This window comes from Hesperophylax consimilis, chromosome 16, assembly GCF_061612785.1.
Source record: "Hesperophylax consimilis isolate HC1 chromosome 16, BYU_Hcon_1.0, whole genome shotgun sequence".
Lineage (NCBI taxonomy): Eukaryota > Metazoa > Arthropoda > Insecta > Trichoptera > Limnephilidae > Hesperophylax > Hesperophylax consimilis.
Window position 1 is genome coordinate 32,671,202 of NC_142851.1, and position 22,062 is coordinate 32,693,263.

Consider the following 22,062-nt stretch of genomic DNA (forward strand, 5'->3'; position numbering starts at 1 on the left):
TGGACCCCTACTGTGTTCTTTTCCTGTATTTGTCAATTTACTTTTGAATTTCTTTTTCAAATTGCATTGAATGGCTTTCGAATCAGTTGCGTTCTCAACTATCAACATGTGAAAGTTTTCTTCGGAGCTTGATGTATCTTGTGGTCCATCCACATGTTGTTGAAGTATTTGGAGTCCAGAGCATTGAGGCTTCTCGAGAGGAAACGACACTTCCAGTTCAACGTAGTCTTGAGGTTGATTGATGATCTGTTGTGGCACAGACTCATCCACATCAGACAGGCAAGGAGACATTGGCTCGAGACTTGCAACAAACACTTCACCGCCTTTAGATGAGCTTGGATGCTGATCCACCACATTGAGTAGATCTCGCCCATCAGCTCCAATTTGACATTCAAATTTATGAGGAATGGTTCCTTTTTTTAAAAGCACCCTTTTACTTAGATGTTGGGGCCATTTCCGAGCATCCACGCTTAACTGAAAATAAAAATACAACTTATCAAGAGACATTGTATTTATTCAATACAAACTTAACAATGCAAATATAATAAGTATCTTCATTTGAGAATAGCCTGCAAAAGTGTAACAATATTGTAATGTGTGTAGGCTTGTTGTCACTAGGTAATAGACCCACCTACTCAACCTACTGTACTGTACAGCAAACTATTCGTGAAGCATGCAACAAAGAAAAATATGTATTTTTTAAATATTGTGTTCAAACAATAATATTGTAAAAAATATACTTACATTAAAATGATCTTCACAGACATATCGTACGGTTTTATTTGACAGTTCACCCAATTGACTGGACCTATGAATTGCAATACACCATTGTTTTCTAATTGCTGAAATTCGCGGTACAACGAAAAATCTTTTTTCCTTAGTAGTCGCCGAAGTATTTGGGCACAAAGGAACCATACAATATTTATAATTATTTTTACGATCTCGGATCCTACGGTTACTACACGAATCCATGTTTAATTAAATAACAAAACAGTAACAAAACGCAGCGTTAGAATTGGAAGTACTTCGTTTTGACATGACAGATATTATTCAGAAGTGACAGATGTTATGATGTGAAAATCGTACAGATTATCCTTCCGTGGCGGCTGTCTTAGAAGTATAATGGTGATGGTCCTGATTTTAACAAAATCAAATTTAATAATATATTATTATGAGTTTATGAGTACAAGAATAATTTAAATCGCAACATTTGGATAGTATCAAACAAGAGGTACAATATCAAGTTATATGTTATATAACTAGAATGTGCAGCTGTTAAAAATAGTCTCATTGCAAAAACAAAAACCAACCTTGGTACATATAGAATATATAGGTACTTCGACCAACTAAATATATTTTATGAGAACCTTCTTTATACTTGTTTATATATTTCATATTGTTGATAAACCTTCCCCTTTAATTCATTTAATTTTATGTACATTAGGTTTTATTGTAAAATATTTGGATTAAGTGACTGAACATTATAATCGTATATATTCATCAATCCTATAATATTGTGTATAAGTATATTTATATTATATGTCATCTCATTTAATATGGCAGACTGAGATTGCAATATCCTCCCAGTACTGCTGGAATAAAACTTTAAATAAATTAATAAGGATTAATGATCAATAAGAAGGTTCAAGGAAAAAAATATTTATGAGATGTAATATTTTTGGTATGCCTCGTTATTCTCCTCTGCCATTCGTGTGAAATGCGTCGTTTTTTTTTTAAATGTTTTTGGGCTATGTAATTATTTTGTTTTCGCACCCATAAATTATGTTCCGTCTTTCCGGTTTATGAAAAAATGGTCCGATTTTTCGGATTAAAATTTTCAAAAAATCGCCATGGTTTCAAAAATACGATTAAAAAAAAAAAAAAAATACAGAATGTCTTAGAATATTTGCCTAAACCGGAAAATAAAATAAAAAAATGGGATGCAAGAGGCCTATTTGGGCTTCTGCAAGACCCGCATTAATAAATCCTTTCATACAGCTGCTACCTTAACCCACTTCACAAAGCTGCCCAACCGGGTTGACGATGATTATAACATTAACTTGAACACAAAATGCTACATGGAACCTTACCTTAAATATTTTCTAGGTTTAATCCACGTTTTAGGTAATCAAGAACATTTTATTTCCCTGGTGGAGGGGAGAAAAATATAATGGGAATGGGAAAATATATGAGAAAAACATAATGTGGAAAAGGGAAAAAGTACAAAATCTAGGGAAATTTTGATATTTATCCTGTCAAATTTTATCGGAGGACACGAAAATATGGTGGGGAATTATTTTTACCAGAATTTCTCTAGCCACACCCCCCCCCCCCTGGACCGAAAAAAATATTGTGGGTAATCCAGTACTGAGCAAATAGAGAATCCCTCATTGAATTTATTCTGAAATGTAGAGAAATTTGGGGAAATAAAAATTTTGCGCATACCATTACTGATTGGGTAGGACAAGATTTCAGAACGATTTTAAATGAGGTGAATGAGGTACTCAAATATTGAAATGTTGTGGTGTCACACTTCAAATAATGAGGTGAGGTGTACAGGGTTGAAGTATAATAATTTAAAAAGAATTTTGTGGCTTGTGGAATCTTCTCTGCTTATGCCTATGGAGAAACGGGGTGATGGTTAGTTAGTTAAGACGCTCTTTCGTTAACTGTAAATTAATGTAAAGTTTTTTTCCCAACACTTCTTTTGACTTTTGTTATAAATACAAGCTGAAGTCCCTGGTGTTGCCCGGCTATTACACAGAGTTTATCGAAATCTAATGCAGGCCTTTGATGGCCTCCGTGATAGAGGGGTTTATTAATTAAAATTAATATATAGTATATTTGCAGCACGTTCCAGTGTGGAAGATACTCTCAGTATCGTCCTGATATCCCTTTTATCAAATTTTCACTGCCCGCCCGGTTGTCAGCCCACCCTCTCGCAATAGACACTCTTCTTTATACAAATAGAAATAGTGAAAATAAAATAATTTTTGTCTTAATTGCGTGTATAATTAAAAATATTATGTAGTGCCCACCTATTAACTGAGCATTACAACAACAATGACCAAAGGGCATAAGAAATGATTTTACCTATCACATAAATAAATAAACAATTCATTGAATTTGTGTCGCAGAGTTCATAGTATTATGAAGCACGAAATCTACACAAAATAACCCACATACAAATAGTAACTCATTTGAAATCTGAGGCCTCAAACACCTCGTACAAATGTTACCGATATTAATTTGACCGATCGGTAGCCGAGTTGACATCGCGTTTGGGTCCCACCCAGGCGTAGTGTGTTCAATTTCTGCTGGCTAAGTCCACCATCACAACACAAGCAACATTTTCAGCTTACTGTGGTGGTAGTAGGAGATTTTAAAATATTGTCAGGTTATTCGTAACCCGGGAATGTTTGTCTATCTTTAAAAAAAAAAAATTATTATTATTATTAATGATATAAATATTACTGTAGCGCTGTATGGCTGTAATACAAAAATTTTGCATTATACGAAATGTAGTGTCAATACATACACAACCGTATGTATTGATTATTGGTGATGATGATCTGGCTTGTAGTCACACAGACCATCAGGGATTAAATTAATTCCCTATGAAAAAAATGGATTGATTATTAAATTCACTCTGCAGGAAAAGTAACAACTTTTAATCCAGCCACCAAATACATAAAAACAGAAAACTCACCAAAAATATCACTCGCATTGAGTTTAGCTCCTTAATCTTCAAATCTGGCAGCGGACGGCAATCGGCACAATAATATTTGCATTTGCACTATGAAATTATAATCTGTCAACCAGCTCTCGAGAGAGTGGAATTTAGAATAATAATGAATTAGCACATTGTAATTCCAAAAGTACTGCCACATTATTGTGACAAATTTTTGTTAATTCTTTAGTCTTAAATCGACCTCTTTTGTCAAACGATATAATTCGGATGAATCCATCTGATTAATGCAAAGATGACTGTAATTCATTATCACTCACCTGAAGAGCAAAATTTATACAAAACTGACCAGAGTTGTCTCTTCTGTCCACTATTTTTAATTTTTAATTTTAAAATTTTATTTCAAACTAATTTTACGTCTACTGCTTCTCCAATTATTTTGATGGTCCCGAAGAACAATGTCAGATGACCAAATTTTTAGTTTGCAGGAGAACTGTTTAAAGTTTCATTTCTGCGTTTTTGATGATATATATTTCTCAAATTAAATAAATGGGGGTTAATGGAAAATATCAAACAACACTATATTTCTCGATCTCAAAAACAGTAACAATGCAGAAATGAAGCTTTAAACAGCTCTACTGCAAAACTACAAATTTGCACGTCTGACATTGTTCTTGGGGACCATCGATTTGATTGCCGAGCAAGACAAATTTGTATTGAAACAAAACATTAATTTGTAGCATGACAAAATATTTGTAATAATACAAAGAAAAAGATTTGGAACATAATACATATGTATTTTGTGAGGTGGCGAGACATTTTACGTTTTTGTGTGGGGCATTTGTAGTAGTGCTTCTTGTATGATTGACTAAACACTAGTATGATGGGATAATAATTGCTCAATTTGAGCAGTTTAGGGGTTAAATAAAACACTTTTAATAAATTTATAGTCTTCATTATTTATTTTCATTGAAATGCAATAATTTTCATTATTCCGCAAGAGTAAACAAATTTAAAATTTCATAGTCTGAAATGCAAATGGCAGAAGTTCTCATATAATTTGATAAAAAGTACGGTGTTTTAAATGGTTGATCAGCTCAAATATTTGTGCCTAAATATCACAATAAAAACGGGTAATATTATAAAATGATTTGTGAAACACATTGCAGGTTACAGTTTTTTTCTTTGAGAAGAATACTATAAATATACTGAAGATAAACACTACAATAAGCACCTAAATCAAATTATTAAGATAAATTAATTGACTTCTTTTTAATTTACCTCTAGAATAAAAACATGCAGTTTTGTAAATAACATAAAATATGTAGATTTAATTTAGGTCAAAGATTTTTAGAGAAGAAATTGATAATTAAATCAAATGTTAACACTTTGTTCGCGGGAGACGCTTGCTTAAATGTTTTTTTAGTATTTTCATGCTATTGGTAGACGACGGGAAATGCCAAAAAGTGTTGTTTATCTGTGAAGTCAAAATTCTAGCCAGATCTCGTGAGACTTGTACTAGGGTAACCGGCAAATTGTTGAAATTATTAAATTCGTAGAGTTATTACCGGGTGGCAGACTTTGGTCATAAAACATGCACTTGTGGTCATATAGCATAGTTGTAACATTTCGTCTTTATCTTTACGCTTCTTCAGTGTTGTAGCAATATTCTTTCTTCATTTTATTAGACGTTTACCATTTTCGTTTCAACCTTCATTCCGCTGTTAAAAATCATTTTTAATAAAAAAATATAACGAATTTCATACAAAATATCTATCATTGCAAAATCAGAAAAAAATTCCTGCTTTACGTGGTGGATTGATAAAAAACCACCCGCAAACATTGTGTTAATATTTTAAGCAAAGCTATTACAAATGATAAAGCCTACAATGACTACCATTTTCTTACATCTAACAATTTGTATAAAAATACAGTACATAATAATTGCAAAAATATAGTTCTTCCAAAAACAATCTACGGAACATAAAAAAATACTTTATTCCGATGAGATCTTGCAAAAATACGTTAATTTAAATCGTCTCTACTGTTTGTTGTATAAAATCATAAAAATTAAATCACAATAAATATTGCTCTAATAAAAAAGTTATGTTTCAATTCCTCATAAGGTCAAAGTAAATAATTAATAATAAACTTTTTTTAAATATAAATAAATCATTTGAAAACGAAAATAATCTGACTAGCAGCTAAAATTTATTTGGAGTTCTAAAAATAATCACAGAATTTTTATGGTTAAATTCGGGGAAAAAAAATCAAACAATGTTTTCTTTACACTCTCTAAGGACGGATATAGTAATTTAAAAATACTTTTCAAAATATTTGCATTTCTCTTTTCTCACTAAAAACATAAAGACTAATAATTGTTTTATAAACCCAAAAGGGGTGTTGGTTCAGACGACTAGATTTATTAAGTACATAAATAAATAAAAAATGTTTCAAACATTCCATCTAATATAAAAAGCACAATTAATCTATAATACATATAAGACTTTAATTGCGGAGACAGTTGTGTTGCAACAGTTGCAAATGCATTACGGTATTTGGAGTTCCCATTGAGGTGCACACACGAGAGACTTTTTATTGGAAGACTTTTAGTTACGGCTCCCGGCAATCGCAACTTTCACCGCGGCTGAACGATTATATCTCAAGTCTTCGGAAACTGTTCTGAATTCAAATTTTACACATATGTACATCCATGTTTCCTCCAAGTATCCACATAAGGTTATTTTTTTAAATAGTTGCCGCAACTAAAGTCTCTCATCTGACTAAGTTAATAAAAAAGTGCTGCCATTATAATGAATAATAAAAACTTGAAATTTTTATGAAACATTACCACTTTTTTTTACCTATTGAGTGGTATGAATCTGTTTTCAAAAAAGTATCTTTCTAGAAGGTGGATTTTAATTTAAACAGATAAAAGATTTTACTTCAAGTAACAATAATAATTTCTAATGCGTGGTTAATTTCAAAATGTGTACACATTAAAACAAAATTATAGTAAAGTCCTATACAATCTGACGAGCATTCTTATTCATAAAATATCACTTAGGTATAACTAAAAAAATATCTTTGTTGTTTGGTAAAAGCAATAAAAAAAATTAAATTTTTTCATGCAGAATAACACATTATTCAAAACAAATAAATAAACTGCTTAAACTATCGTTGTGCTACACAAAAATAATGTTACTGTTAGCCAATGTTACATACATACATAAAAAATATAGGTAGAAGTGATTGTCTATTTAGAAGCTATGTATATTCAGTGATGAAGGTACATGAATAATTGTCACCTGTCCGATTGGCATTTATTTAAAGCAATTTGTATTAAATCGATATTTAAGTCTATGCATATTGGCTGTGTTTATAAGTACAATGAGAATAAAGTCTAAAAGAGTGAAGAATTAAATCACAAAACTATCAATACGAGTTTTTAAATACATAGTCTGCATATTCAGTTTAGGCATGACTTAGGCCCAGTTATTTTGCAGAAATCATGTGTGACAAAGTTAACAAATGGAAATTCAGTGCCATATTGTTTTTTTTTAAGTTGAAAGGTTTCCAATAAATGCTGATTCTAAGTCCATTGCAGCTTTAGAAGAAAGTATGATCAGCAGACGAGGACAACCATCATGTTGTTAAATTTGTCAGATTATTAGAATTTTATAGAAAGCCGAAAATCACCTAGAATCGGAGTTTAACGGGGACCTTTTAAATGTAAAAAAAAAAAACAAAATGACACTGAATGGCCATTTGATGACATTTGAATTTCTGGGCCTTGGGGCAGATTGTTTCAGATAATTTTAATAATTCATCAAATTTCAACGTAAAAATTCAAGTTCTGTTGAATGATTTGTTAACATCATTGTTTGTTTCACAGTACTTGAATAGTAACAGAACTAAAATAGGACTTTCACAAAATTGAATATGTATTAACTTTGAAATTTGATGAATCGTTCAAATTTTGTGAAACAACTCGTCCTAAATTTCTCTCTTGTTTTTCAATAATAATTTATCAAAGGGAATTTTCACATTCATTTGATAAATGCATTCACAGGCTAGCTTTCACATGGCCTCGGTAATTTTAAAACCTATATGTAAGAACAGAACTGCACCTTAGTATCTCGCCTGTTTTGAATAATCTCGAGGTACTTTTAAAACGCTAATCATTTGATAAAATTCAAATGCATTGAGTAAGATTTTCTTAGGCTAGTTTTAACGCGGTCTCGAGAATTATAAAACCTATGAATAGAGATGGCAAAATTTCGTTTTAACTAAAAACGCGAAAAAATATTTATGTTTCGAAAATAGGGCATTTATAAGTTTTCTTTGCGTTTCAAGGCATTTGAAAGTGTTTCCAGTGATTTCTATTTCGCGAATTAATGCGAAAAACGTGATTTTGGCCGTATTTCAGCTAAATTATTCTATTTAGCGAAATAGGCGCGAATTTCCCGAAAATACCGGGTATTAAAATAATATGTGAGAATTTCAAAAAATCGATATTTACATTACGATTTTTTATAATTTTGTTACTATTTTATGTGTAAATATTTAATATTTTTGTACTGTAGGCTAAAATTGCTTTTTGACATTACACAATTTGTGCGAAATAAATTACGCTTATTGATGTTAATCGCAATCTGCATTTGTTGTGTTTGTGTTCGACCCGTACTTAGAGTTTCCTTCCTTATTAAATCTTTCACATGGAAATACTTGCAAATGAAGGTTAAACATATATTTGTACCAAAAACACTTAAAATACGCGCTAAAAACTTTAAGAAAATGCATTTATTTCTATTTTGCTACAAAACGCTAAATTATGCCTCAAAATGCTATAAAACGCTAAATTTCCAATTTTTAATGCTAAAAAATCTGAAAATTAATGCTAAATTTTGCCATCTCTACCTATGAAGTAAGGATATCTGAGTAAACTCTTAAATTATTTTTTTTTTTCGATTGCATTTTTAGAATACATAAGATTCAATTTAGGCCACATTTGTGCTGTATTCTAATTCAACACGCACTACTATCAATCTAATAAAACCCTAGAGAACACAATGATGAATTAGTATTATTAATTGGTGTCAGATATTTCAGAGTTGATGGACCCAGCGTAGGAGTTTTTGAGATCTGATGGGGTCCTTGGGGCTCGACTGTGGATGGTGGGGGATAAAAGATTACTTGACGGAGAAGGGGAGGCTGTGGTGTCTCCGAGAGTGGGGGGCTGGTATCTCCTCGAGTGCAGAGGGGTTAAATGAGTGAGGAGGCGCAGAAGCTGGTGGTGTTTCGAGGAGTTGGAGGGTTTGCCGGATTGGCCGGCTGGAGGGGGCGGCATATCGATGCAGAGGGGGCTCTGGCGATCTCCGAGAAATGTGGCGATGTTCCCTTCCATGCGTAATACCTTCAGCAATACACTCTCCAGGTCTTCTTCACTGTAACAAATTTGTTAAATTGAGTAACACTGTATGTAAATTCATTATTAAATACTGTTGGAAATAATTAAAAGATATAGCATACCTAGCATCATAAATAAATTGTGCAAAATGTATATTATTAATACAGTCCTTTTCGTCATTCATGTCCGTCTCCCGGTGGTATATGTACAAAAAGTCGCTCAGCTGCTTGGCTATCATGGCTGCTTTGTCTTTGTCACTCATTCGGTTTGACATGGCCTGGAAAAGAATAGTAGATGTTAGTTAAACCAACCACATATAGTACAGCGGCTAGATTCTCCAATCCAGGCCGCTCATAATTGCCGTCGAAAGTACGTACATTGGTCGACTTTCTTATTCTCGAATCTCATCAAAGGTACATACTTAGACGCCAAGCGTCAAAAGTCATTCCACTCGAACGAGTGGGTCGAACCAGTTGACATCAATTTCTGTCAAAATCTAGTCTATTGTATCTTAACATAAGATCATTTCCCACCCGCTCTTTGCAGGACGAGCATCATATATTTTTAAAAATTTGTTTTAAAGTCCCATATAATGGCTGATTTACCGGCGATGTTGGCTGCAATAAATAATGTATAGCAATCTGAAGCGGCTGCTTTGAGACCAACAAGAACGTTCCGCCAGACTCGATTCTTTCGCTAATTTGACAGACGAAGACTTTGTCAGGAATAGGCTTAACAAACAAAGCCTTGGTACATTGGCTGGTAGCGTAGGGAGTGTGGCGAACCCATCGCTCAGGGAGTGGAAACACGACATGCAATAGCCATCCCAAGCCAAGGTGTGAACTACCGTGCTCAGGCTGAATGACCTGGGGAACAGTGTCACGTACGGTGCCTCTGAGAAACAGGGTCGCATCTCGGAGTATTTAGACCTTACTCCAGCACTCGGGGCTCTGCTGGAGTAGACCTTCTATTTCCCTGTATACCCGTGGGAAGAATATTGGAATATTTGAAAACCTTCAAGGAACCGAGGGGGAGTGGATTCTTCTGCCATGGGGCCTTCAGGGAACCAAGGAGGAGTAGACTCCTCCGTCGCAGGCCCTATAGGGAACCAAGGAGGAGTGGAGAGGAGAGACAAAAATCTCTTCCATTTGGCCTTTAGGAAACCAAGGAGGAGTAGAGAGGAGAGACGAAGTCCTCTTCCACCGTGGAGCCTTTAGGGAACAAAGGAGGAGTGGAGAGGCTAGATGAGGCCATCTCTGTGAACTCTTCCCTTGTGAGGCCTTCACGGAACCAAAGGGGAATGGAGAGGAGAGATGAGGCTCTCTTCCCTTGTGGGGCCTTCGGGAAACCAAGGGGGATTGAAGAGGAGAGATGAGACCTGGGAATACACATTGTGGAACCAGAAGATATAGCCACATATCCAATGACAGCCCTGGTGAACTTTATAAAAGGGACCGGGTGACTGTCAAAGGAATGAGGTAAAATGGGAGATAGCACAATGGGCCTATGGCCTAAGTGCTCACGGAAACTATGTGTAAACCGTCTCCGCTCTATAAAAAAAAAAAAACATTGGCTTGTAGTTCTTGTGTCTCCGTTCTTTTAAATTCCCATCCCGTTATTCAGCTCTAGATGTCGAAACAAAGGTGCGTACAAAAATGTTGACGCGGTGACATTTTGTTTGGACATTTCAAACTATCACCATAGAAGCATCAAAAATATCAGAAACAGACAATATTTACAGGGATGCCAAAATAATCATCTCTTCAACCTTACAATATTCAAGAATACGTATAAATGAAATATAACGACTGGTAATTTTTTGCATGTAAATGGCGCTAACGAATAACTCTTGATCGCTATTGGAGAATCGAGCCGCTGTACTCTCTCACTAAGCCGCCATCCACAATTTTGTGACTGATCAAATGGTCGGCTTTAGCAATCTAGACCCCGGTATACTAAGGACGGGTTGTTTCGGAGAATTTGAACAATTCATCAAATTTCAACGTTCATTTTCAAGTTCTGTGAAAGATTTTTTAAAGTAATGTTTTAATTTCAGTTTTGTCAAGCAACTAGCCTATAATGATATAATAACAGAACTTGAATAGGATTTTCACAGAACCCGGAAATGAATGTTGAATTTTGATGAATTGTTCAAATTCTCCGAAACAACCCGTCCTAAGTGTGTAAGAGAAATAACTCAACCTGTAATGACATAAGCTCGAATCCAGGCATACGGCAGACTATAGAACTTAACAAACGAATATGGGAGAATTTTAGAGCTTGATCTTGTGCTATCATCTAGTAAAAATAACGGCAGATTATAGTAGTTGTCGGATATTAAATTACCTTCAGGCTATAAGGCATCTTAAGAGTTGAGGCCGCCCTCTTCAGGAACCGGTGGACGAGGTCAGCGTGGTGCGCCGACTGTTCCGACTTAGAGTTTGAAATCCGCTTCAGAACACAGTTCAAGAACAAACCGAAAGCTCGGCGGATTTCCCCCGTGCTGGAAATCAAAGTAGACGATAACAATCAAAATTGGGATAAGCATCTTTAAATAAAGAAAAAATAATACAGCAGATTCAATTATAGACCAGAGACTGACGGACCGAGGATTGATGGTTAACTGGGATCGTTAACTGATGTCAACAAATGCAAAATGGTATTATTGGTTTATTTTATGACAATGAATAAGATTCTTAAGATTCATAATGCACATGTTTTCAAAAGCCATAATTTGGTCTGAAAGGGTCGCTAGTACTGTGAGTAGAATGCTCGGTTGGCAGTCAGATGGATCGAGTTTGAATTGAAAAGCAGCTACTGACTAACTCCTTTTACAACAGAAATAATTATGCTTATCAAAACTCTTGTACCTACTATAAATCTTAAGGTACCTATAAAGTGTTTTTATATATGTAAAAGTTATTAAAAAATACTTACGTCAGATGCATTCCATGTTCCAATTGCTTTTTAATAATGGTTCGAGCAGTTTTGGCATCTGGATGGGGGGGCCTGCTAGAGGACTCCGAGTCTGATGTATCAGTGCCACTGGCATCTAGGCTCACTCGGGGGCACACTGGCAACACCCGCTCATAACGCATCAGCCTAAAAGGTGTACAAAAAATTAGTCCACATATTGATTGTCTATGGTTTTCGTTTGTAGAACTCTCTCAAGGTTTCTGAAAGGCCGTTATGTCTAATAATAATAAAATATAAATAATAGAACAAAAAAATTAAAACGTAATTAAATAAATTATACATAATTTAAAGAAATCATTGCTGTCAAAGTATGGGGTTTAATCAAAATATTGAATTCCGATTGATGTTTTGAATTCATTGCTCAGTAACAGACAATATTTTCGACAATCACATTTTTAATTTAATGTTTTTGTCAGGATGTGTTTCTTTTTTATCTTTCTCCTGTGTCATTATATATTTTTATGCAAGCAATTTGATTGATTCTTGGCTTGAATATTTTATGTGTAGGGGGATGAAGGTAAAAAAATTATGCTGTCAATAACATAACCACAATAATGATAGGAAAGAATTGAAATATGTTATTACCTTTCAGGAGGATCCGACGCATTGTGGGTGACGACACTGTGGTCGAAATTTGGCAGGACTTGAGAGTGTACTAACAAGTTGTAATTGTGAGGAATTAGCGTGTGAGGGTCTATTACATTTGTTATGGAGGTGTTGCACACTGGAATACCACTTACAGGATCTGTTCATTAAATTTAGCATTAATTAGCAGTGGTCAATTTTAAAGATTTAATTAGCGATTTAGTAATAAATTGTAAGTAGGTACCATAGACTACGGAATGCCTTTTATTACTTTCAATTATTTGTACACACCTCTATAGAAAGAATAATTCAACTAGCAGCCCTGAAATGTTTCTATTATAATAAAAATCTATGGAAAACCTGATGCAATGTCGCCATAAATTAAATAAAACAGTTTCCTATTCATTTTCAATTTTTTACAACAAGTGTATCAGGAAGCATTCTGTATTTCCTTGGTCTATTGAGTTTTGATGTATTAAGTCACTCTGTATTTGTTCATGATTTGTTTTATAATTATTATTTAGTAATTCAAGCGAGAAGGGTAAAAGCGGTAAACCATAGAAATAGAGTAAGATAATCATAAAAAAACCTAAAAATAAATCTAGTAGAGAGTATCTTCTATATTTCTATAAAGGTACATAATGAAATTAAAATAATAAATTAATTGTTTTAAAAGCCAGTAACTTTCTTGTAAAAGGAAAAATTTGTACTGTAGATGAACCGAGTTATAGATAAGTTGCATCATTACACAATAATTTTAAATAAGAATCCTCCTATGCAAGGAAGTACACTATGTCATTATCAAATAATATAATTCACCTATATTTCTACCTCCAACATAATAATTTTATAACCACTCAAGCGATTTTTGGCATATTATGGCAAGTTTGCGAAAACGTTTTTAGCGATTGCTTGTCATAACGATCCAAATTTATAGAACCTAAAAATATGGGATGAACGGCGAAATCCAGGTGGATTCATTGGCTTTAAACCGCAGCAAGCAATTAATATGTTTCAATATTAATATTTTGAGGAATGATATTATTCAAATAATGTGGTAAATGTATAATATAAACGTAAAATAAACAATTTAACTTTTTTATTCAAAATACTAAACTCTAATTTCGAGAGTTTGAACTATTGCAACTCATAAACCTACACATAATATATAAAAATAACAATAACAGCATAAAAAAATACACTATTCTACTGCAGCATACGGAAACACAACTACATTGCACATTCCCTATACACAGCAGTTTAACACTATGGGAAACCAATACTTATACAATAGGTCAGGGGTCACCAATTACTTTCATTAGGGGTCCGTTTTTTTTTAAATATATGACGTCGCGGTCTGGAAGAGAAAAAGCCTAACAAACTCCCCCCTTAACAATTGAAATAATAAAGTGTACTATTTAAATATGTGTAGATACAATATCAATGAACGAATAAAACGAATGGGTTCCGGAACAATTGTTTAGTATTGTCATTAAATCTTGGAAATGTTCATCGGTAAGTCTGCTCCGGAATTCATTTTTAAAGAAGTTCACTTGGAATACGTTGACCCAAACAAAGTGAGAATTTTCAAGGCTATTTCTTTTAATTCTGGGTATTTATTACCACCTACAAATTTTATCCAAAACTCTTGACAAAAAACTTCCTGTTTTGGTGTTTTAAAACTGCATTTTCTTGGAAATTGATCATTTCCATCTGGAGAGCAGCTTTTATTACTCCCAAAAATATTTGCAGCTTCATTGCTCCATTCATCACCGGAATACAGTGAGTAAATGTTATAATAATAATAATAATAATAATTGGATAATTTGTAGAGCGCTGTTTTTGTGAAAAATCACCTCAAGGGCGATATGGAGATTTTCGACGACATTCTCAATTTTCTTAAAATCTATGAATCTATTTTGTGCGGACCTGTTAACAGAAGGTACGCACAAAATAGGTCGGCGGTCCGGATCCGGACCGCGGTCCGCGATTTGGTGACCCCTCCAATAGGTGATAATGACATATACTTGTCGAATTTTGTGGATCACATAAAATATGTATTCCAATGCTACTCTTAAACCTTCTGTTGTATTTTTGTAAACCTATCTGATCTATCTGTATTTTTGAAAAATTTTGTTTGTTGTATTTTTTATCTATTGTAATTTTATTTTTACTATTTCTTCTTTTGTTTTGAAGTTATCTGTCATTTTAAAATTTTACTACCTAAATGTAAAAGCCCTCTGGGTGTTAAATAAATAAAAATGAATGGAATAAGCCGAGCAGAATTGGGAATAAGCCGACGTAGCTCAGTGGTCCAGAGCACCTGACCGGACATCAGAAGGTGCGGGTTCGATTCCCGTCGGCGGCATTTATTTTACTCGGGAGATATTTTCAATTTGTATGGATATTTCAGGCAAGTAATTAATGCTTATGATAATTTGTTAAAAATTAATGGTATTTTTATATTTTTACATCTAATCGCTCGAGCAGATGAGTGCTATCTGGCTTTATGTTTAAAAGCATTATTAAATGATTTAAAAGACGTTTCATAATGTATGAAATAGATCAAAAATCATTGTCATTATTGGCAAGTAAGTACGTCTTTTTTCCAATTTTCTAGAACAAAAAGTATAGGTTTTATCATTTTATACCTGAAAAGAGAATAATTTTCAGCACAAATAATACTAGCCATAAACTTTTTATCCCGAAAAATTTTTGTAAGTCACCTGCAAGCTACTGTTAATTCGTTATTATAAAAACTGTGAACTCTGAAAAATTATATAAAATTTTAATGATGATGTAAATGTGCGAAACGTTTAAAGTGATGTAAAAGGTGCCTTTTAGAGTGTGTTGCATACCGAGGTACTGCGCGTACTTCTGCCAGGAGTCCTGCGATGGGAATATCCTGACATAGCCGCCCCTGCGCTGGTACTGCCCTTTGACTATCCTAATGATTTTTTGCTCGTCGTTGGACAGAAAGGAAATGCCGTTTGAGTGGCCGGGCAGGGAGTTGAAGGTGCTCCCGAAACCCTTCTTCATGGTGGACACCATGTTTTCGGCCGAGTGTACACGGTTACACTGAAACATGCAATCACACACTTACAACATATTCAACCACAAGATAAATGACCACGTTGATAGAACACTCCATCAGACATAATGATTTAGCCATTATACGGGCATCCGGGGGTATAGTGCACTAACTTCGGAAGGTGATTCTAAACGATGGTAGGAGTAATAAAGAACTTTTCTTTCCATACAAAAGACGTACCTACTAAAAATCCTTAGTGTGAGGTACGAACTTACCCAATAAATTCACTGTGAGCTCACCGTGGCAACGTTGCATTTTTATGATCCATAGAAACCGCATGTAAACAATAACATAAGACCGACCTTTTGACATTTACAATAAGCTACAAAATCGTATGTTGTAAACCAAATTCAAAAAGAGAACTGCACTAAAATAACAAAATGTGGTAACCCTTTTGACGATAATATTATTTATAACCATTAATCACAATAATCATAACTAATGTCATTGTTTTGAACTCATTTAAAGTCTTTGGAGAAAATACGCACTAGATAAAGACACACTACATAAACAAATTATGATTATAACAATCAAGTTTTTAAAGTCAAACATTGAATTATCAGATCACTTTGCTTTGATAAAATAAAAGTTATTGACACAGCGCGCGGCAAGTATCCATTGCATTCAAATTCAACACTGATTGACGGAACCGGCAGCAGGCGAGGGACAGTATACTTGGCAACAATTCAAAATAATAATGCCAGCCGCACACGGTGAACTAATTTTACCTTTTTACTTGAAAACTACTCCTAAAAGTTTTGAAAAAAGATATTTTTCTTTTTTACTTGTACTATCGCCTCCCGAAGTTAGTGTACTTTACCCCCCCGCACACCCTGTATAATATTCTAATATATAAAATCCAAATTTTTCATAAAATAAACCATTGTATGCAAAAGGCCACGAAGCCCTTTCTCTTGAAGATAATTCTGAGTATTCAATACCAAAAGTAGCATCCGGGAAAATATGTTTTGTTTATCATCTTGGAACATTAAACGGTTAAAAACTGAACATAGCTGAACATATCAAAGTGGTCCTTAAATATATAAAATTTGTGATAATATTGCAAGGTGTACTTTTTTATGAGAATAAAATTATATTAAATAAGGAAATATTAAGTAATAAAAAATTTAAAAAACACGTTAAAATCGAGGGGTTGATTATAAACATTTCCTTTTTTTACATTAGCTCCATTCAGGAGGCCCTGAGTAAAATAATTCCCCTAAGGGCTTATGTCATCTTTGGGGAGGCTGTGTAGGGGTATTTTTAAAGAAAGAAAGGAGAGGAAGTTCTGGGAAGGAAAAAGGTATGAGAAGTGGGTAGGAATCTGGCGGTCAGTGTGTCCAGGAGAGATGGACTTATGAATCCATCCCTCCCACTGCAGTGCAAGGCAATGTTCCAAAAGAGTCCTGCTGGAGACGTCAGAAGGTCTCCCTCAAACAGTCTCTTCCGATCCAGCCTGCCATGCAGTTGGTGGGCAGACGCATCTGCCGCCAAAACCCGGACATAGAATAATCAAAACAAAACCTCACCCCCATGAGCCCGGGCACCCCTGCTAAGTCACCAAATGTAGCAAACCACTTGGGGCGACCTATGGTAGAGGTCTTGGTTATTCAATAAATGGTTCCCGGGGTGGCGGTAACCAATTGTACCCGCCTCCCAAATTGTATTAACAATGCTATCACATACCTTAATATTTTAATAATTATGCTTTGTTAGAAACAAATATATATTATATTAGAATATAGGGATAATTTACTTACACCTACGATTCTCATTTTGAGGTTAACTGGTTTGTTGGAGGCCTGTGGGACGGCAATGACGGCTGCGGGTGCTGTCTTGGCAGTGGGGTTGCAAGCCGGTATCCCGATGAGGGTAAGGGTGTCCGCCAGCAGAGAGGACTTGAGGCGGGCGTCCAGGGGACTATCACAGCCCAGACTGGGAGAGAGGTTGATCTCTAATAGCCAAGGTTTTAGCATGTCGTCTATGAGTATGTCAAAGCCGTACAGTTCTGGAAATGTTGAAAGATATTAACATAACTAGCGCAGAAGACCTGTGAAAAGTGATATTATGTTAGTAAGTGAATAATACTTTCTTGAAAATGGAAAAGCACAGATCCTTGAAAATCTGACGTTACTTGTCAAGATTAACCTTAATAAATTTTTGGGGATGGTAATGAGAGACAAATGAAAGATGTGTAGTAATCACAGTGTTTATTGAAGTCAGTGAAGTGTTGTAGCGAAGTCTCCAAACCGATGCTAGACGCAGTTGGAGGACATAATCGGTGGCAAATTTCCCAGGCCACCCGGCTCAGTTAGTGGCAGGCGCTTGCCTCGGACTGACTGACTGAGTGCTAAAGACTGACTGCCTAGGTACCTCGACGTAGCCTCTTTATGTAGTGATCACACGGGTTCGAGAACATACCGGCAGTCGCGAGGAGGTAGATGCGGCGCGCTTTCGCCACTTATCTCGTTAATTCCAAATGCGATGCGCATTGCACATATCTATGTTCATCTAGGAGGACACAGCTAGCAGAGGAATTGAAACCACCACGCCTAGGTGGGAACCAGACGAGTTTGTCAACTCAGCCACTAACCTGTCAATTTATTTAAAAAATTGTGATAAGTTTATTTACCAAAGCAGTTGCTGAAGTGCGGCACGAACATGCGTGTGGCCCCCGCGATGGACTGCGTGCAGGACAGGATGGACTTGATGACCACATCCTCGATGGCAGCCATGAGCGCCCCCGTGTCGCGGCCCTCGCGCCTTAAATGGCGCAGCAGGGCTGACAAGGTCCACTTGTGCCCCACATTCTCAGCCGAGGGATCTTCACATCTGTAATTATTCAAGAATATTATTATTATGCATTCATTCACTACAGCTTAATACTAACACATTTTTGGTTATGTATGTGTCTGTATGTACCAATAATAAAATTATCTATTTTAGTAATGACGATTTATTTATTTAATTTAAGAGTGAGCTCGAGGGATTTTATAGTACCGTGAGGGAGGGGCTGCATAATGTATAGGAAAATAGAAGATTGCTCTAGTGCAGTGGGAGGGAACCTTTGCCGCCCAAGTAAATAACAGCCAGCAGACCACCGGCTACTACTGACAACCACGCAACGTGGCACCGTGAGCGAAACCCTGTACCCCTTTCGCTCACTACCGCACCACAACGCATCGATGCACGCAGATATACGTATATTCTATTTATACATAATTTTTTCCCTATTTTTCAACAAAACATTTTTTTCTATTGCGGTGCAATGAATACTTGTAATTATTTTTATTTATTTATTTTAATATCAACGGTATAAAATTTACCATATACAGTAAATTATAAACAGTGACATCAGAAAATATACAATTAACAGAAACTCTAGATGGATATAAAAAGTTAGAGATACAAGTACATGCAAAACTTATAGGTAGACTAGGTTAGATTAGTATTGATAGAAATATATGATAGTATAGATACACGATATAATATATTACAATAGCTAAAATGTATGCATTTATTATCAGGTTTTAGTTGAAAGTAGGTAAGTGCCAATCAAGCTGTTGGTTCACCTTATTGACCCAAGTTTCCTCAGTTGCCCCAGGCAGTTAATTTTGTATACATATTTATTTGACTTTTTATGTAAGTATTTTATCCAATACATAAATGTATTGCTAAGGAACACCTAAAATATCAACTCTGTGTTTACTATATTTACAGGCTTATTGAAATAATTATAGATATGTCGAATCGGTTGACAGCACAGACAAGGAAGGTTTAATGACTTACTTGATGTAATCCGAGTGGTATTTGTTGATGCTATAATTGCAGAGGTGCATGCACGGGTTCCAGAGGTTCTTGTTGGTCTTATCGTACTTGACGGTTGCGAAGCGCACCAGCCCCTCCTCGTACATGTAGATCAGCAACGGGTCAAACGAGGTCACGCACACATACAGGCGCAGGTCGCACTTGTGCCCGTCCACCAGGAGAGGCTTGTCAATGTACTTCGCCACCACCACACTCTCAGCTTTGGGGATCTTATCAGGCTGGAATATAATTCATGTTCTCCATAAAACGGTTATGCACCAATATATATTATGGAGAAGATTACAAATTTGAAGTACATTTAAGTATAAAGTTCTTGAGAGCAGTTTTATTATTTTGTGACATGCGACAAAAGATAGTTACTGAACTGTCTGTAAGTGATGTTGAAAATTTCGATGGTCAATGTAGAATCGTTGAGCAGTTGAGTGGCTCCATTGATTGGCGCTTTCTGATAGGCAGAAGTCCTCGCTTTCAGAGTATAAAAAAGTGCATGGGATCTCTTATGAGAATACTTGCACATACAAGTTAACCTCTATCAATACAGGTGGATTAAGTATAGTTCCAAGTTGTAACTGTTGAGTGTTGTGTTGTCTAATTTAATATTTCATTTCATGTTTTCTTATTTATCATTTCAAATTAACTTCATTTTTTCTAATCTCGATGTGAAGAATCCTTTACATTAAATTCGCGTCCGTGTGTCACCTTTCCTGTTATCTTCTCTATGTATTGTCTATACATACTACGTTTTATCTATGGGTTTTTATGTCAAAATAACGGGATTGGTGTAATTATGTCAAATCATTCTTATATTCTTGTATCATTACCTTTTACAAAATTCACTTGCATTCGAGATCTAAAACCCTTTGAGTTAACATTCGACACCTTAAAGCCTCCGTGCTAACAACTAGAATCATTGCAAATTCATCTGAATTAAAACGCAATAAATCAATCTGTTAAAACATAAGTGTTTTAATAAAAACCATCTCTCACCCACCACTCTCTGTGAGCGTATCCCTGCGCAAAGAAACGAACGACTTCATGAAAAGCAGCTCGCCTTACAACCGACGGCAGAAGTCCTGGAGACATACGCAGAGATCGTCCAGTAACTACATTAATTACTTTGCTAATTTTTACAGTAAAATTTTGTGTCAAAGGCACTGTACAGAGTTATAAAAGAGACCACTGTTATTTACAGCTGTTATCGGCTGTGAAAGACAATGAGGGAATGAATTTGTGAAGTAAACTGTCAAGAATGAACAAATTGAAAATGTACAGAGAGTCAAAATGTTTGCAATAGTGAAAACAGATAATACAATACTCTCTCGGTAATCCAACAACTACTATAATCCGCTGTTATTTTTACTAATTGAAAGCACAAAATCAAGCTCTATAATTGTCTAGTATTCATATGTTAAATTCAGTTAGTGCGTCGCATGCCTAGACTGGAATGTCAAGCTTTGTACATAAACATATCTTGGTTGCGGTATCTTACTCTTGCACACTCAGTTACTGCAATGCCGTCTAGCTTGCTAGAGCTGACAATTTTACCGGTCACCGGGGTTCATTATTGTAATTTTAGGATATTTCGGTTTGTCCTCTGTGTATTCTAACTGTTCATTTCGCTCTGCCACATTTATGTTTGAATAAGTTTACAAAATGAAGTCTTTTTGTGGAGCGTAAACATGACACCGTAACTTTAAATCAAAAATGGAAAATTTCTGAAAGATCAATAACAGCGTTTGTTTTTATGAAATACCTGCTTTAAATTTTTTGCATATTGCTTTTGGGCGTCAGATTGATGAGAAAGTACTGTAATATAACTCACCGAGTTGACAATATAAATGCCTCTCCCCCGGCTGGAAGCGGCGGGTTTGATGATCCAGGGCCCCTTGGTGCGGTAGTGCGCCGTGCACAAGTCCCGGTACTCCACAGGCATCAGGAACGTCATCGGGATGAAGTCAAAGTTCTTGGACCCCCGGAAGTGTTGCATCTTCTCTATGTTCTTGAACAGCTTGTCTTTACGTGTAAGCTCGTAAGACCTAAAAAATACTAATATTTTGAGCTTATTCATTGCAAGTCCAAAATTAGTATTAATCACATTATTGTATAAAATACAAAAAAAAAACTGAAATTTTTCAATAAATAGTTACTAGTAATTATGTACTTCCTCAAATATCACACTTTTGTTGATTTATTTTTTATTATATTTTTATTACAAAAAATTTCTCTTAGGACCTGTCATCTTTGGGAATGCTGCTTGAAGAGTGTTTTAAAAAAAATGAAGTATGCGAGGTTTTTTTTTTAATCCATCATTGTAAGCACCCGCTAAACTACCAAAGCAGTTTGCCAGCAGGTCAATTTCACAATATTGATTTTAACACTAAAGCACACATATTACGAGAAATCACAATTTAGAAATACAGAATATAACATTACAAGTGACTTCTATACAAAGATATAACACAGTCACATACTCATAGGCATACA

The 22,062-nt window shown here is 35.1% G+C and overlaps 1 protein-coding gene across 1 annotated transcript in view; it reads right to left on the reverse strand.

Moving 5' to 3' along the window:
- Window positions 1–4,825: 4,825 nt before the first annotated feature.
- Window positions 4,826–22,062, reverse strand: part of TTLL5 (Tubulin tyrosine ligase-like 5) — a 31,195-nt gene continuing 13,958 nt past the window's right edge. The window contains exons 4-13 of the mRNA XM_089640746.1: window positions 21,401–21,614; window positions 19,540–19,796; window positions 18,383–18,582; window positions 17,511–17,758; window positions 15,518–15,737; window positions 12,660–12,819; window positions 12,036–12,200; window positions 11,445–11,601; window positions 9,221–9,375; window positions 4,826–9,135 (exon numbers count right to left, since the gene is read on the reverse strand). Of these exons, the coding sequence (XP_089496872.1) occupies window positions 8,778–9,135; window positions 9,221–9,375; window positions 11,445–11,601; window positions 12,036–12,200; window positions 12,660–12,819; window positions 15,518–15,737; window positions 17,511–17,758; window positions 18,383–18,582; window positions 19,540–19,796; window positions 21,401–21,614 (2,134 nt within the window). The 3' untranslated portion in view covers window positions 4,826–8,777. The remainder of the gene's footprint in view (window positions 9,136–9,220; window positions 9,376–11,444; window positions 11,602–12,035; window positions 12,201–12,659; window positions 12,820–15,517; window positions 15,738–17,510; window positions 17,759–18,382; window positions 18,583–19,539; window positions 19,797–21,400; window positions 21,615–22,062) is intronic.